Source organism: Poromitra crassiceps (assembly GCF_964638095.1).
Source record: "Poromitra crassiceps genome assembly, chromosome: 1".
Taxonomy (NCBI): Eukaryota; Metazoa; Chordata; class Actinopteri; order Beryciformes; family Melamphaidae; genus Poromitra; species Poromitra crassiceps.
This window is the reverse complement of record NC_139623.1, coordinates 35,946,077-35,962,685: the sequence shown is the minus strand read 5'-3', so window position 1 is coordinate 35,962,685 and position 16,609 is coordinate 35,946,077. Positions and strand designations below refer to the sequence as shown.

At 43.3% G+C, this 16,609-nt stretch overlaps 1 protein-coding gene across 2 annotated transcripts in view; it reads left to right on the top strand.

The window, feature by feature from the left end:
* Window positions 1–16,609, top strand: part of larp1 (La ribonucleoprotein 1, translational regulator) — a 149,648-nt gene that overhangs the window by 113,413 nt on the left and 19,626 nt on the right. For both annotated transcript variants that reach the window (XM_083647755.1, XM_083647754.1), the window contains 6 exons: window positions 2,617–2,791; window positions 5,312–5,478; window positions 5,911–6,006; window positions 7,783–8,109; window positions 10,248–10,371; window positions 15,987–16,192. In XM_083647755.1, coding sequence (XP_083503881.1) covers window positions 2,617–2,791; window positions 5,312–5,478; window positions 5,911–6,006; window positions 7,783–8,109; window positions 10,248–10,371; window positions 15,987–16,192 — 1,095 coding nt within the window. The remainder of the gene's footprint in view (window positions 1–2,616; window positions 2,792–5,311; window positions 5,479–5,910; window positions 6,007–7,782; window positions 8,110–10,247; window positions 10,372–15,986; window positions 16,193–16,609) is intronic.

Genomic DNA, 16,609 nt, shown 5'->3' with positions numbered 1-16,609 from the left:
CAAATCACAGCGCGTGCAGCTCTACCATACACTCGAACAACCTGAGCCTAGAGCTCCATAGAGAAGCATAGAGAAGCAGAAGAAATCGGGATTCTCCTCTGGTTTTATGGTGTTTCATACAGTTATAAATTGGAAAAAAATTGTCAAACGATGTGCATGGGGGTAAATGCAACATTACGAGGTATCCTGGGAGGCCAGGCAATTGATAATATTAAACTAGTAAACGTAGATCCACTCACATCCACAATGCTACCATTTTCTGCAATCGTGGTGACAGCGAGATGAGTCTTCTCCCTCATTTTCCTTCCATGAGCCAAAAGGTATCATGAAATCATCATGGTATTCAGAAAGTCGGCAAAAGAAAATGCTGAATTATGTGAGTTTCCAGCCATTACGTTATGTGCGTAATGGAGTTGGTGAAGAGGATGAGGCACATTGATTGATGTGATTATAACATCGCCAGACACCAGTCAAACCCTAAAACGATGGAATTAATCCAGTTCTCCAAATAAATGTGAGGTAGTCTAAAGAGAAAAGATCCAGGAGGAAAACATGATGTTAAAAGCTGGAGGCGATGCCTCTGCTGATCTGCTGCTACACCACCCATGCGTGCGTGCCGTTGTCTCGCTATGAAAAACATCTACACTATTTAAAGTTTCTTGATTATACAGAGGTACATGAAATAGGTTACCAGACGCCACTCTTCAATTCGGCATATAGGCTATATAATCCACAGAGAGGTTACTCTTAAGTGAATGTCAATTCTGGATGTGAGTCGCCTGGTATGCCCACCCGCTGTCTTCCTCCATTAAAACATTTGATTAAAGATTCGCTAAAGCCGTTTCCATGCACTTATCGCATTTATTTTTATTGATAGCTTTAAATGTTGTCCATCGCCCCCCATGGCATAGTGAAGTATTTTCTGATGGCTTCTAGATGATATCAGGCCTCAAAAAGTTTAGAGCCTCTTGGGATATAACTTTGACAGTGACGGCTGCCATTTATTGTAGTCAGCCTGCCCTGTGTTTGTCCGAGTGAGCACGGGGGGTGGGCCTTAGCGATAGGTCAATTGGGGAGAAAAAGCAGGGGAAAACAAAAAAGTTAAAAGATGAGTTTGTTGCAGCTGTAAACTAAGATAAGTAATCATAAATTATATGCAGCTAAATGCAACAGATTTAAGTGCATACTATCTCCTTAGCAGCGCTGAGACATTCCTAATCCCACTTATAATGAACACACTAGGATTGCCAATGTTTCACTAATCACTAAATATCACTTGACAGTAGGGCATTCACAGACTAGTCGACTAGTAAAACCACTAGTCGACACTGTGCTTAGTAGTCGACTAGTCGTTTTAGCAAAAAAAAATATCGATGCCTCACATCTTACCTCTAATAGTAGATGAGACCAACGCCGAGTAGTCTGGCTTGAACCCCGAGTGAATCGGCCAGTGTTGTCTTGACGATTAGTCTGTCTGCGGCCGGGGCAGATCAGGAAGTGAAATGAAACGGTTTGCGGCAGCCACTTCGGCCATAACCACAAAATAACAAAATTACTTCCAAACAAACTGTTAGAATATAACGAGAGATGTTCGCGAGAGTAGCAAGCCCCTGCATGGCGTTCTCCATGTTTATGGTCTGTTGCTAGGCAGAGCGAAACGGTTGAAGGCAGGCAGCTGCCGTAAACCATTTCGTTTCACTTCCTGGTCTATCCGACCTGCCGGAAGACAGACACAGACTCTATAATCATCAAGAGAGCAATCTCCGATTCACATGGCTTTGCTCTCAGCTACTATTATAGGTAAGATGTGATGCATCAATATTACATTTAGACTGTTTAATAACAATCGAAAATCTTGCTCGTAGCTGCTTTAAGAAAGAACATGAGGTATTTACACGACATACATGGACTATCATATCCCATATCCCATACAAAGAACATCAAAACACAACAAAACAAAACAAGAAAACTGCATAAGATACACAATAATCCAAGAACAAACAAGACTATTGGACAAACAACCAAACAAAAACAATGCATTCAAAGTAAATACATAGATCTTGCCCTGTTGGCAGCTAGGAAATGCATAGCTTTAAATTGGAAAGCATCCAATCCCCCAGCTGTAGTTCACTGGTGGAATGAACTCTCAAGCTACCATACGTTGGATAACATTTACTACAAGAGCAAAGGCAGATTCTTAGACATCCCCAAAATATGGCAACCACATACAGAGTTTGACTTTAAGAACTTTTTACCCCAGTGTCATTAGGCTTATCAGGATAGGAGCTGAATGCATTGTTTTTGTTTGGTTGTTTGTCCAATAGTCTTGTTTGTTCTTGGATTATTGTGTATCTTATGCAGTTTTCTTGTTTTGTTTTGTTGTGTTTTGATGTTCTTTGTGGGGGATATGGGATATGGGATATGATAGTCCATGTATGTCGTGTAAATACCTCATGTTCTTTCTTAAAGATAATTTTTTTTTTTTTTTTTTTTTTTATTAAAAAAAAATTAAAAACGGTTAGTCGACTACCTTTAGGGACGACTAGTCGACTAGTAAAATTCACTAGTCGTGAATGCCCTACTTGACAGCAGTGTCATATTTCCCTCCTCTTCCAGGCTTTAAAGGACAGCAAGGAGGTGGAGGTGATAGACATGAAGATCCGCCGTAAGGTGGATCCAGACAAATGGCCGCTGCCAGGCCTGAACGTGCCTGACCATGCCCAGACTGACTTCTCCCAGCTCATCAACTGCCCCGAGTTCATCCCCAGGCAGATGGTCGAGAAGGCCACGGGTAAGCACATACACATCTGTTAGTTTAAGTAGGGATGGAACAATTAGAAATCAATTAATCTACAGGTAATTGCTGGATCATGTATTGGTTCAATTGCCAGGGGAAAACTATTGAATTTCCATGGCTTTTTAATTGTTCATGTCATATGATTTTTACCACATGCGCTAGCACGCTGGTCAACACGCGAGAAATTCAATGGCATCACTCAGTCATAGAATGGAAAGGACGCTCTTCACTCTCGGGGACGCTCGATGAGTTTCACTCTCGTTTCCCGAAGCGCGGGGTGGGGGGCGTGTTTCAATACGCCTGACCCCGCCCGCTTGGGACGCAGCGTCAATTACAACGAGCGCACCTACATACACGCACACACGGACTGCAGCAGCACAGCCACTGCTAAACACCAAGGGCTGAAAGAAAACCACTATTAATCAGCCACAAATGAGCCAGACATTACAAACAAACGTCAACTTCTGAGTTTAATGTCGATACAAAGGACTCAGGATGCTCTGGCTGTGTGGAATTTGTTTTTTGATGAATTAGCGGACGTTACTGTGGTATGTTTGGTTTTGTTTTGGTTAATAGGTATTTTGCGACGATTTGCCAGCCGAGCTGCAAGCAGATCCGTGTCAAAAGCTGGAACCCAGAAATGTCACCATGGAGCTACAAAACAGATCATTTTTGGACACCCGACCCAGCGAAAACCACATGGGATCGTTTTATGTCCCGATTATGAAGTAACCCAATTGCCAGAATAAAATGTCAAAAAAGAATATTATGGAGCTACAATATCAACTCAATCAATTTGAATTGGCTATGCTATACTATCCTATATACTGTAGGCTAGCCTATAATGTTATCATGTTTTCCAGTTACTCCTGAGCAAACCAGTCAACTAATAAAATAGTATAATTCAAATATTAGTAAGTTATCAAACAAAATTATTAATTAATTTCTGGTAATATGCAATATGATGACAAAACAGTGTATCTATGCGAATCTGCAGACTAAAATCAATCTGTTTGAACCACAAATAGCTTTTTTATCACAGTTGGCCAAAATGATGAAGTAATGAGTGGTGTCTCATTTCCTAGGTGATTTTTCTCAATCCCTACCCCTTGTTGCTCCGTTTTGAAGCGCAAGGGCCAAAGTGAGGGACACTCAAAAACAAGGGGTAGGGCTAACAATAAGAATTGGGATTGGGTCTTAGTCTCTTTTCTATAGCGAGTAAGGTGTTAAACAACATGATCATTGAGTTGGTTGAAAAACCAAGTCTTTATTATGCCTCCGCCGGCGATAGCCAGGCCGGAGGCATTATGTGTCCGGGTTGTCCGTACGTACGTATATCCGTACGTATGTCCGTCCGTACGTACGTATGTCCGTCCGTCTGATGTTCGTTAATGCGATATCTCAGGAATGCCTCCACGGAATTTCATCAAATTTGCCTCAAACATCGACCTGGACTTAAGGATGAACTCATTCGATTTTGGTGGTCAAAGGCCAAGGTCACTGTGACCTCTCGAACGCCATTTCCAAGCTTGTTAACGCGATATCTCAGGAATGCCTTGACGGAGTTTCATCAAATTTACCTCAAACATCGACTTGGACCCAAGGATGAACTGATTAGATTTTGATGGTTAAAGGTCGAAGTTCAAGGTCACTGTGACCTCACACACCCAATTTCCAAGCTCTGTAACGCAACATCTCAGGAGTGCCTTGACGGAATTTCTTCCAATTTGTCTCAAATAGCGATTTGGACTCGAGAATGAACTAATGGCAGAGGCATAAATCTGCGGTGCGGTCGTTCTAGTTTTCAGTTATATTTTCGAAATGAACTTCATTAGTCAACCAAAGTTTACTATAGAAGTGAATGGGGGCAACATCATGCGCCCTGCATCTAATGTATTGGGTACCTGTGATCATCATTGTAGGGGGATACTCACACACACACACACACACACACACACACACACACACTGTATTATAGGCTACTTTCATAGTGGGGCGATGTATCCTTGGCTTTATCTCACCCTGTTGTATCTTTGCTTTCATCATGACACTATACAAGAAGTAACACAAATTACATGGAATAACAATTGCCACAACTTTGCATCACTCCATCCGTGGCTGTACCCCATCGAGCCACAACCCAGGGATGCCTGCCCCCACGGTTGCCACATGCCGCATGTGGTCTGGGGCTGAATTTGCCCTTGTTATAATTATTGAGCTTAAAAAAAGCTTTAAAACACTATGGCAAGTCATCTGTCCCAACGTTTTATTAGGGCTGCACTTGGGTAAATTTGAAATTGTAGTTACATTTCATCTGATAGCAACACTGTGATTAGTTGTCTAATCTCATCATCGATGGCTTAGTTAGCAGTCAATGCATCATGATAAGTCACACTATTGACCCATGTTGCATGTCACTCTCTCTCATCTTTCCTGACTCTCCGCTGTATGTTAATAATGCCTGAGAGATAATCATTTGAAAAATGAATTTATTTAAGTTTATGTGTGCTGCAGGTTCCTCCAGGTCCTCCACACCAGTGAAACACCACACCAAGATGGACTCGGATATCTCCAACCTCAAGACCATGCCCAAGGGCCTGTCTGCCAGCCTCCCAGACCTGGACTCAGAGTCCTGGATTGAGGTCAAGAAGAGACCCAGACCCTCCCCAGCCAGACCCAAGGTCAGTGGAGAGGAGGTGAAGGTGACGAGTGTTTCAGGAAGAGAGTTGACTGCATTATGGGCCTTAGTGATGTCTGCAGTTCTGTTTGTAGCTCTGAAGTCGTTAACTGTGAATGTACATGACGTGAACTTGTCGGAGACCATTTATGATTTCCCTTATCCCATTGAATGATTATGATATTCTTGGGTGTATTCAATTATCCCTCTCACCTTCAGCACAGCCTGCTCACCATGTGCCAGTCCGATGCACCATCCTTTTCTTTTAACTTTTTGTTTTTGCTGCTGTTTGTGTCCTTTTCCTCTCTCTGCCTATTCATTTGGCCTTCTCTTCATCTTGTTCTTTACTTTCCACCTCATTATCCATTCTTCCATCTGTCTGTTTGCATGTCCTCCTCCTCCCTCCTCTGTGGCCGGTGTTGGTTGACTGATGTAGACCCCCTCGTTGCAGCAGAAAGAGAAGGAAGACTTGATTCGCTCCCCGGTGCCCCAGTCCGGCCCCTCAACCTCCCCCGCTGCGTCGGGCAATAAGGTGTGTAAGAAAACATGTAGGAACCTGGTAAAGCCATTCTTATTACTTTTCCTACTACGTCTTAAATATTATTCTCTCCAGAACCCCAACTTTGGACTCCCAAATACTTCTACATACTTGCTAGCTAGAGACCCTGTAGAGACCCTGTAAGGAAAGACAAAAATAATAGTTACTATTCACTGATGAAGGCTGGAGGGCCAAAAATGTTCTGTCCATTATGAAATAAAATAAGTGCTTAACAAAGTAACGATCCATCGTGTATGAGCCCATCCTTATCAACCAAAATTCCCACAATTTAAATGAATAACAGAGAGTGACTAATATACCACTTTCATATGTTCAACCCATTCTTTTGTCAATTCACACCAGGTCAGTAAACACGGGTTAATCCCTGGTCATGACAAGTCAGATAGGACTCGGGTCACAACCCGAGAGAGATGCATAACATTTAAGCCCCTTTTACACAGCCTGTGAAAATTGTTTGCTTTTGTTACTCTGATTCTGCATCGATTCACAAATGTCAAAAATTGATTATTTAAAAATAAATAAATAATTAAATAATTGAATAAAATATAATGGAAGTACATGCAGTTGTTTATTTGGATCATAATACAATGCAATTCCAAATGCACTTTTATTTTAAAAGTAGCCACACAGTGAGTTAAAAGAAAGTGAGAAAAAATAAATCATGTATTGGGGAAAAAAGTGATGCATCGATTGAAGATGCATCGAGATGCATCGATAATCGTAATCTAATCGAATCGTAGCCCTCTGAATCGTAATCGAATCATGAGGCCAGTGAAGATTCACAGCCCTACGTGACACCCCTAGTACCTACAGTTTATGAGTAAGTAGGTTAGGCTATTTTATGCTCAAACAATGTTGACATTAGTAGACAAAATTCTCTACCTCACGGTGAGAGAAGAGAAGATTGCTTATCATGTGAAGGCAGCTTAATTGTTGCAGGCTGCCGAGCTGCGCGCATTGATGAGAACGCTGGCAGGGGGAAAAAATGGATACAGACAATTATCAAATGAATCATTGGACCAAACCTGTGGCATTTGATGTAGAAAAATCATCAGAAACTAAAAGAAAAAGCTCAGAACTCAAATGTGCTGCTGGGCAACAAATTTCCACTTTAAAGAGCGCATCAATCAAGCCCCGCCATAATTACGCACCTGTCACATTCACTGTAGTTGAGCCAAGCATGTCAAACCACACCGCAGTTTCATCCATGGCTATGATGTCCTTCGCCTGTATGTTTGTTCTTTGTCTCAAATCCGCGTTGAAAATGTGACAAGATTCACCAGCTTCTCGGTGAAGTGTCTGGCGTCTTTATGGCAACAGTTGTAGCCTACGTAGAAACCAAGTGGTCTATATTGATGACGATGATAACGGTATTAAAAGCAGACTGCAGCTGTTTGACACGCAGGCGCCGGAACAGAAAACATGATGCTACCTCTGTGTAAAAAGGCAACGCTGACTCGTTGCGGGCCTCATTGTGGGCCGTCGTAACAGCAATATTGCGGAATCTCTGTGTAAAAGTGGCTTTAGCCTAGCATATTAGCATAACAGATAGCAGCAACCCTGGGTGGTGCCATTCAGGCAGGCACCCCGGGTTAACCCTTTCATACCCAAAATCAAACCTGGGAATAACCCTGGTTGGACCCTTGGTGTGAAAGAGGTATAAGTGTCATGTGGTGGCCAAAAAGGTAATCATGTTTGATTACCTCTTTCTAATGATTTCTGAACTCTTCTGATTGTCACCCCGGTCAGGACGGAGCGGAGCAGGACGAGCCAGAGGAGCTGGACTTCATGTTTGACGAGGAGATGGAGCAGATGGACGGACGCCGCAACACCTTCACCGACTGGTCTGACGAGGAGACGGATGGCGAGATCGATGACCACGACGTCAACAAGATCCTCATCGTCACGCAGACGCCGCCCTACCTCAGGAAACACCCGGGGGGCGACCGCACAGGGCAGCATGTGTCCCGCTCAAAACTGACCGGCGAGCTGGTCAAGGTGATTAACGACGGGCTCTTCTACTATGAACAGGACCTGTGGGACGACACCTACGAGCCCGAGTATGCCACCATCAAGGTGAGGTCATGGGTAAACGTCTAATGCTACTTAATCTTACCATTCACGGGAGGTCGTTTTGCATTTCTCAACTAGTTTGCTGTCAATGGGGGTAGGGATTCATTCTTAAGTGTTTCGGGCAATGTTGTTTGCTCATATTCAGCCAAATGCTTCAGAACAGAATTGGATGATTATGTTAGTTTGTCCAATTACTTTTGGTCCCTTAAAATGCAATTTTGGTCCCATAAAATGTAATGTAATTCCTACACCATTCACCTGATTTCAAATTAAAGCTGGAAGTCTGCAGTTAAAGCACATCTTGATTGTTTAATTTCAAGTCCATCGTGGTGATGTATAGAGCCAAAATGATGAAGATTGTGCCCAATGTCCAAATATATAGGGACCTAACTCTAACTGTATAACTCAAGGTAGCCTCTTCTGACAGCTTCCACGTTATGTCCACTGTCATATTGGAGGTGTTTCTGTCCAAGGCTGGATGATGTGCAGATATATTATTCTTTAGTTAGAGCTGTTTCTGGATATGGCAAACCCCACAGAACAGAAAGCTCCTGTCCAGGAGAGGAGATCTTTTTGTTTTTGTTGTCAGTCACCGCTGCCTATTGTGTTATTGTTGCGCTCTTTGTGGGACCTTCACGTGCTCGCAGGCACACATCCAGCCGTGTGTGGAACAGAGGGCACTCGTTTATAAATAAACCCCACGAACAAGGCCTCGGCCTGTGGGGTCTGACACACGGACTTCTGGGGGGAACAAAGATGGATGCTCAAAGATCCCGGGACACTTGGCTCAATGTGGAGGAAAGTGTGAGTTTAACTTGATTAACTTGGTGAACTAATAATCAAAAGTTGGGAGATATGTACCCTACGCTTGTTCTGTGTGAATAGTTAATGTGTTAGTTGATCACTACCAGGAGTTTTGAACAGCTGGTTACCAGCTGGTGTTGGCTTTGGGGAAGGTTCAGGGCTCTGGTGGACTGTCTGGTTAGTCTCTTCATATAACCCTGTGTTGAGGTAGTTTGTAGTTGTTCTGCTCAGTGTAGAGAGCCTGGCACTATTGAAATCAACATGAGGGTGAAAAAGATGTTTTTAATGGCCATGTTTTGCTGCTGTATGTCAGCCTCCAAACTCTTCCAGAAAAGGTCTGTTATGGATAAATCTGTTTACATTTCTGTTGTCTTTACTTTGTTTTGTTTTTGTTTTTTGTTTTTATTGAAAAAGCGTCATTTTTGATCAATGTTGGTTACATACACGGAAGATCAGATTCTGTCATCCCAAATCATGGTTCAATCTAGTGTAATTTTGTTTTCTTTGGGAAACATACAGTTTAATTCTGTTAAACAAATCATTTTAAGCATGTGTATCTAAATATTGCCATAATGCACTTGCAGCCATATTGCATATTAGCTTGCATTGTCACTGAAGCATTTTACCCCTCGGCCTGAACTTAGTCATATAATTGGGCGGCCGATTCTGGCGCACAATTGCTCAACTGCTCATGCGTGAAGCACATGACAGTTGAACAGGGGAGACCTTGAGGGCAAACCACCAAGGCACGGTAGAAATGAGCAATGATGACGAGGATGGAGTATGGCATGGTAGGAAGTAGTCTCTCCCCAAACTCAAATATTACGTTGAATCGCTGCGCTCCGCATACAGTACTACATAAATGAGTCTGTGCGATGCGGGTCTAGGGGGGTTGAAACTGAATGGGTGGCAGGTCATAGCACCAATGAGAGAGCGGTTCGAAAAATGGGCTGGGCCTCCCCTGTCGTCTGATCGCAAAGTCGTTACTGATTGGGGAAGACTGAATCCACAACAGGCCAATCACTGGCAAAGTGAACGGTTAACTTCCGACCCCAGCTGGCTGAGGGAAAGTGTCCCAGACCGAGAGAGAGATCTGCAGCATGCAGTAACGTAGTGTATCAGCGTAAGAACTCTCATAGGTGTGGCGTTGAGACTAGGTAGGAAGGAGCACTGCCAGTTCAGCGGGCGTGGTGAGGGACGCTAGAAAGGAGCGCACGCTGTTTCCAGATATAATAATAAGCCATGACGGAATGACTTTCCTATCAATTTGATTTTTGGTAAGGAAGAGGTTTTCCCACTTACAGTCTCATTAATGCCGGATGTTGTTGGTTTCTCAGCAAGAGGTGGAGAACTTCAAGAAGGTCCACCTGATCAGCCGTGAACAGTTTGACTGCCTGACCCCCGAGCCTCCTGTCGACCCCAACCAGGAAGTCCCCCCAGGCCCCCCACCACCCAAGCAGAGTAAGGACACACACACACATATATATATATATATATATATATATATATACATACATACTGTATACGCCAAGCTCAGCAATTTGTCATCCTTATTTGAAAACATACTTTATCAGATCGATAGAACTCAACATAGCCTAAGGTCTTGCACGAATATGTCTTCTGGTAAATTAGGCATATATAGATAATCTACCAAGCAACACTTGACACAAATATAGGTAACCATTTCACAGCAGTCCAACCTACCATGGTGGAAAATGAACCATTCTTTAAGTTTGAATTATATCGAAATATATGTTGTAGGGGTGTCACGGTACACAAAAGCCACGGTACGGTACGTACCTCGGTTTTGGGGTCACGGTTCGGTACGAATACGAAAACGGGGGGAAAAAAAGCAACAAATCCCAAATTCTGTTTTTTCCCTTTGAATTTGTCTGAATTCTGCTTTTTACACTATTTTTACCATCAGAAATAGTGTCTAATAAGTGGGAATGAATAAATGTCCACTATTTAATAAGATCTAGGCAATCCACACAAAAAGGTTTTACTCTAGAGCAGTGATTTTCAAAGTGTGGGGTGCGCCTCCCTCTCAGATGTCTGTATTCCAGCTGTTTGACAGGGCAAAGGCATTTCCCCCCACTTTAAATCTTTATTGTACACAAGTTTGTAAACCGAGCGCATGTGTGGAGTAGCCTAATACTCCCACCAACCCCTCCACCTGTTGTATTTGTTTTATCTAGCATTTGCTATTGATGTGTTTGATGTAAGCACTAATTTGGAATCCTATCTAAAAGCGGCCACTAGGCGCTATTTCTGACTATTTCTTTAGTCAATGTCAAAATACCTACATGTTCAGTAGAAGAATAAAACGGCAGAAGAAGAAGAACTTCTAAAAACCCTGTTGAAAGATACCCCCACTGTCTGACAGACAACGGGGTGGGTTTCACTTTCCCAGTAAGTACGGGAAAGAACCCTGTCAGCGCCTTAACGTTATTGGATGCGAGTTTTGTTTAGCATAATATGATTATGGTCGGTCATCTATTGGATTATTGGAACATGACAAGGAGTCATCCCCTCTTCCTCACCGCATCTTGCTTGTCATGTAAGTTGCTTGTTTACAAGTTAACAGCTTTGTCAGTGTTATGTAACGTTTAGCCGCAACGCGCAACTATAAAGGACTTTGTCGCGGCTACGCAACGTTACATTGGCAAGCTTACCTCGTTGGCTTGATGTTGACAGAATTTGCAAAACAGCTTATCACCACAAAACGTTCCATTCTGTGAACGAGGATTTCTATGGCCCTATCAAGTCTCAAATCTGTCAGCATTATATTGTCAGCATTTGGCTTATGTTATTGCAATATCTTAGGTTGAACAACTGATGATCAGCAATATTCTCACAGTAATATGCACATGGGAATCAAAACGTAGCATTAATTTTCACAAATCATTTGACCAGGGGACAATGTGCCTCTGTTGTGTTGTGCTCTTCCTGCTCCACCATGGTACTCCGGCGGCCATCCCTTCAAGAAACAAACGACACCGTGTTATATTAATCACTATAATATTAACGCCACCAAATTTCAGTTAGTCATTGTTACAGTATAGCAACGGTGCTCACCACCTTGCTCACATGTTTACGTTAGCACACGATGCTAATCGAGCTAGCATTAGCTTACAAACATGAGCATCACTCAAACAGTCCAACATAGCAGAGCACCAAGTGCACGATCAAATCCACCTCAGTTATAAAGTTTAGAGTTTGCCCAGAGATATAATAAGTATAATAGCAGTTTACCTTGTGGAGGCTTAGCAGCAGCTAGCAGGCTGGAGGCTCACACCACACCATGGTCTCTTGGCCAGGCCCCGGACAAGACTGTGGTTGGCTGGCTGGACTGCTACTCGGCCATACCTTCGGGCTAAAAGTTATTATATTTGTTTTCCTGGACCATTTCACCACTGCAACCAGCCAGCCAGCGAGCAAGCTAGCAACCAGAAGGGAACAACAAGATGGCAGTCAGTTCAAGCCTGTGAGACAAATTCGGAATCTCCCCCGGCAGCCGCCCCCTCCTCCTCCTTCTTCTTCTACTAGTGTTTTAACAGCCCTCTCTCCCCGTACTTCCGTGTAGAATTAATCCATTCAACCAATCAACGATGAGCAGGAAGTGGGAGATTCAAGCCTCATTTCGTTCCATAAAAACCCAATGGGTGATGTCACACTCACTATATCCATCTATTATACAATCTATGAGCCTGACTGATATGTCACCTCACGTCTCCTGTGTCGGGGCCAAAAAGTTGTATTTGAACTCACTGTAAACATGACAGCCAACGGGCAACTAGCACGTAGGTTCTGCCTGATTCATGAAACAAGCAAAGCGGAATCTGCCTACCAGCTTTAGCTTTAGCTAATCGCTCCTGTTGCCAAATCTCGCGGGAGTGTGTTGCTGAGAGAGACAGGTCTTGATCAAGTTTATTTTTCTCCTGATCTGTCTGTCTGAAAAATGCCATTTCAGTGTCAGAATATTCTGAAGATATGTGGCTTCGGAGAATGGGCCAAATATTTACTGTAATGAATATGGAAGTTGAAGTTGAACTGTCTTGCTTGAAATCCCATCGTCTTTGGTAATATAGCTACTTCTAAGAATATGGCTGATAAAAAGTTGGAAATGGCACTGGCGTTGTCAGCCCTTGTGTGGTCTTTTGCTTGTGGAAGAAGAAAGGAAGAGGCGGAGGTGAAAAATAAGGAGAAACCGCACTAAAAGGATGATATGCCGTCCGTTCTCTCACCAACGACACAACGCCGATTCAACATGTTGAATCGGCTGGAAAAGCCGCAGACTAGAAACAACGGTGCGGGACCCACCTCAAATACTAGAGCGTCAGACACCCAGACATGGCTGACAGCAGACTGTCGGTTTGGTGTGTCTGGGCCTTTAAGAAGGTTTATTAAGGTTATTCATATTTGTGTATGCTTGTTGTCCACATTAGCTCAAATACACACAAACACACACACAGACGACCACAAATACACCAGACTCAACAACGAATGGAAACTGGCCTTTCAGTCTCTATTGTTGAAGTGGAAATGGCTTTAGCAGATCATCTATGAGTCATTATGACTCAGAGCTCACATGGCTCGGTAATGACAAAATAACTGTTGTGAAGCTGTTGGACTATTGAAGTTGTGACATAACCTACTGTATATGCTGCATTTTTGGCATACTTAATGGTGGGGCCGGTTGCACAAAGCTCCTTAAGTTAAGATTTTCCTTAGTAATAAAATTGGTTGCACAAAACACCCTTAAATCTTCTCCTTAAGGTTAAACATTTTAAAGAAAACATAAGCACAAGATTTAAGGGTTTTATGCAGCCAATTCTATTTTATGGACACCTTAACTCGTCTCGGACTCTGAGGAAAATCTTAATTTAAGGTGCTTTGTGCAACCGGCCCCAGGGTGCTTAAAAAGGTCTTAACATTAACCATAAGTGTTACCAGAGGGCCCAGAGCACAGGGCCATGAGTGTCGTCCCTGGGACCAGCAGAGGTTTTGTCTTGTTAAAGGACATGTCAGCACGGACGGCTGTTAACACTGGCTGTCACTGGGATCACACTTATGACCTCCAAGGAACAGGATGGCCTTTCTTAAACCCACAGTATACAGGTTCTTGGGGACAAACGCACACATTTGGCATTTGCCTCCGATGGCTGAACTAGTCAAATTCATTGCACACCAGCCCCAACTGCATGGCCATCTGCAATTGTGTGTAAAATATCACATGATTTGGTTGTTGCCTTGTGGAAAAGTGTGTCGACTTCCTTTTTGCAGTTCAGTGCCTTTATTTACAGCTCAGTGCTGACATCTCCTGGCCAACTCTTCAACATGAAGCCTTTCTTTTTATGACTGTTTCAAGAGTTATTCCAGGATTACTTGTAGTTTATTTGGGGGGGGGGGCATAGCTGATGCCTACTCCTACAAAAAATCACTCCTGGGGTGAAACAAAAGTACATCGAGTTAGTATTACAGTTACAAAACATCTTAAGATTTGAAATGTTGACTATTGAATTTCAGGTAGCCTTTTTTCTTCTTCTCCAAAATACTTATTTAGCCTTTTGTGATGAAGACATATTAACTCATTCACCGCCAGTTTAGGACTGCCAATATTTAGCACAGGCCAAAGATTTTCATAATTGTTGGTCATCTTTCAAGACCCACAGTAAATGATCTATTAGCACCAGAGTGATTTGCAATACCTCAAAATGAAGATGTACGTCTCTGGGTTCACCAGGGAAAAAAAAGTGAGCTTTTAGCATGTTCTGTACTCTACTTATAGCCATTTATATACACCCTGTTTTCTACCCAAAAGGTCTTCCTGAGAAAATAAACAGGAGAAAAGGCAATTTTTGTAAAAGGGCACAATCTCAGGCAGAACTCACTCTCAATTCTTTTATTTGGAACTGTATTGACATCAGACATGTAAATATTATTCGTTAGGACACAAATGACAAAAAAAAAAAAAATATATATATATATATATATATATACACATGAAGTGCTTTTTTTTTACATTCAACAATACAGTTTACTCGGTGTGAGTGAGTGTGCAGACAGACAGACAGACAGACAGACAGACACACCGACAGACAGACAGACAGACAGACAGACAGACAGACAGACACACACACACACACACACACACACACACACACACACACACGATCCCCCTTTTAGATTTCTAACCCCACATAGGATAAGCAATAACCACGCCCTGTGGCGCTGGGATTGGCCAGGAGCAACACTGGAGGGCACGCAGCCCAGCGATTTCATGAACCAACTGAATAGCTCTTGAGAAAGGACAGCGGGCTGCTGTGACTGCCGCTTCTGCCTTGTGCCTTGCTGTTGTGTGTTTATTTTGTTTATGTTCTGGTCCACCCGTCCTCGTCCATGTCTCCCTGTCATATCCTCCCTGAAATCGTTCCCGTTTTCCCCTCGGCTATTCAACACGTCCTCACCGCCCTCGCAAACTGATCGATCATTTCCTCATTCCTCCGATGATCAAACACATCTCTTGATTACTTTCTCCCGTTTTCTCCCGGCTGGCACAGAGGAAGGCGACTCCAGCTCGTGCAGCGCGCCGAGGCGCGTTTCAATGGCGTTTCTCCTGTCTGCACAAGGAAGCGTTACCCGTTTTCTGCTTTTCCTCTTGCTCAATTTCAAAACAACAGCTGCGGTATGTGTTTGTTCACGTGTTGTCTTAGATGCTAGGGACATGATACTATGTCAGAGGCTGGGTAAGTGTTTGAAATACGCCCTGCAGTAATAAAAACAAAAACACGTCAAACACGTCATTGGCGGGGAGGGCTATTTCTGATAACACGTCAAAGACGTCATTGGCGGTGAATGAGTTAAGGGTTTAGCCAATGCTCTGTTGGCAGCATTTGTCAAGTCAAGTCAAGTTTATTTGTATAGCACATTTCATACACAGAGGCAATTCAAAGTGCTTCACATAAAATGGTTGACAGGAAAATAAAAGAATAAAAGAAGAGGTACCTCTGCGTGATAACTGGTAAATATGATTTTACTGCTGCTTAACAAGTCTCGTGTCTCTCCTTCCTCAGTTCCCACAGACGCCTTGGCGAACAAACTATTTGGGGCCCCGGAGCCTTCCACAATAGCGCGCTCACTCCCAACTACCGTGCCTGACTCGCCCAACTACCGCAGTGCCCGCACGCCCCGCACGCCTCGCACCCCACACCGGAAGGACCCCACCATGACGCCGCGCTTCTACCCGGTGGTGAAGGAAAGTCGGCCCGTCGATGCCAAGGTAAGAGAGCGGTCATGTTGGCGTGGATTTCTTTGGTCCGAACTAGTGTGCTCTAGAGAGAGAGTGGCGTCAGCGGAGGACCAAAATGCAAGACTCATTAGCCAATGAACAGCCAGGAATGGGTCTCACGCTACTCTAGCATGCTAAAATAAAGCTGATAATGTACCATTTGATTCAAGAAAAAAAAAAACTTTCAAACGACAACACAAATTGTCCATTTTGCTGCAACTCGACGGTGCAGCTTAATCCAGGACCTTACTTCCTGGAACTCTTGAGAGTAAAAAACTGCTCCATTACAGTGAATGGAGATGTCGGGACTCTTCTATCTACATGGCTCTGGTCCGAACCATAGTGGAAAAGCAAAGCATGGCCTGTAAACAGGAGTCACATGGACTTATAGTAATGTACTTATGTGTG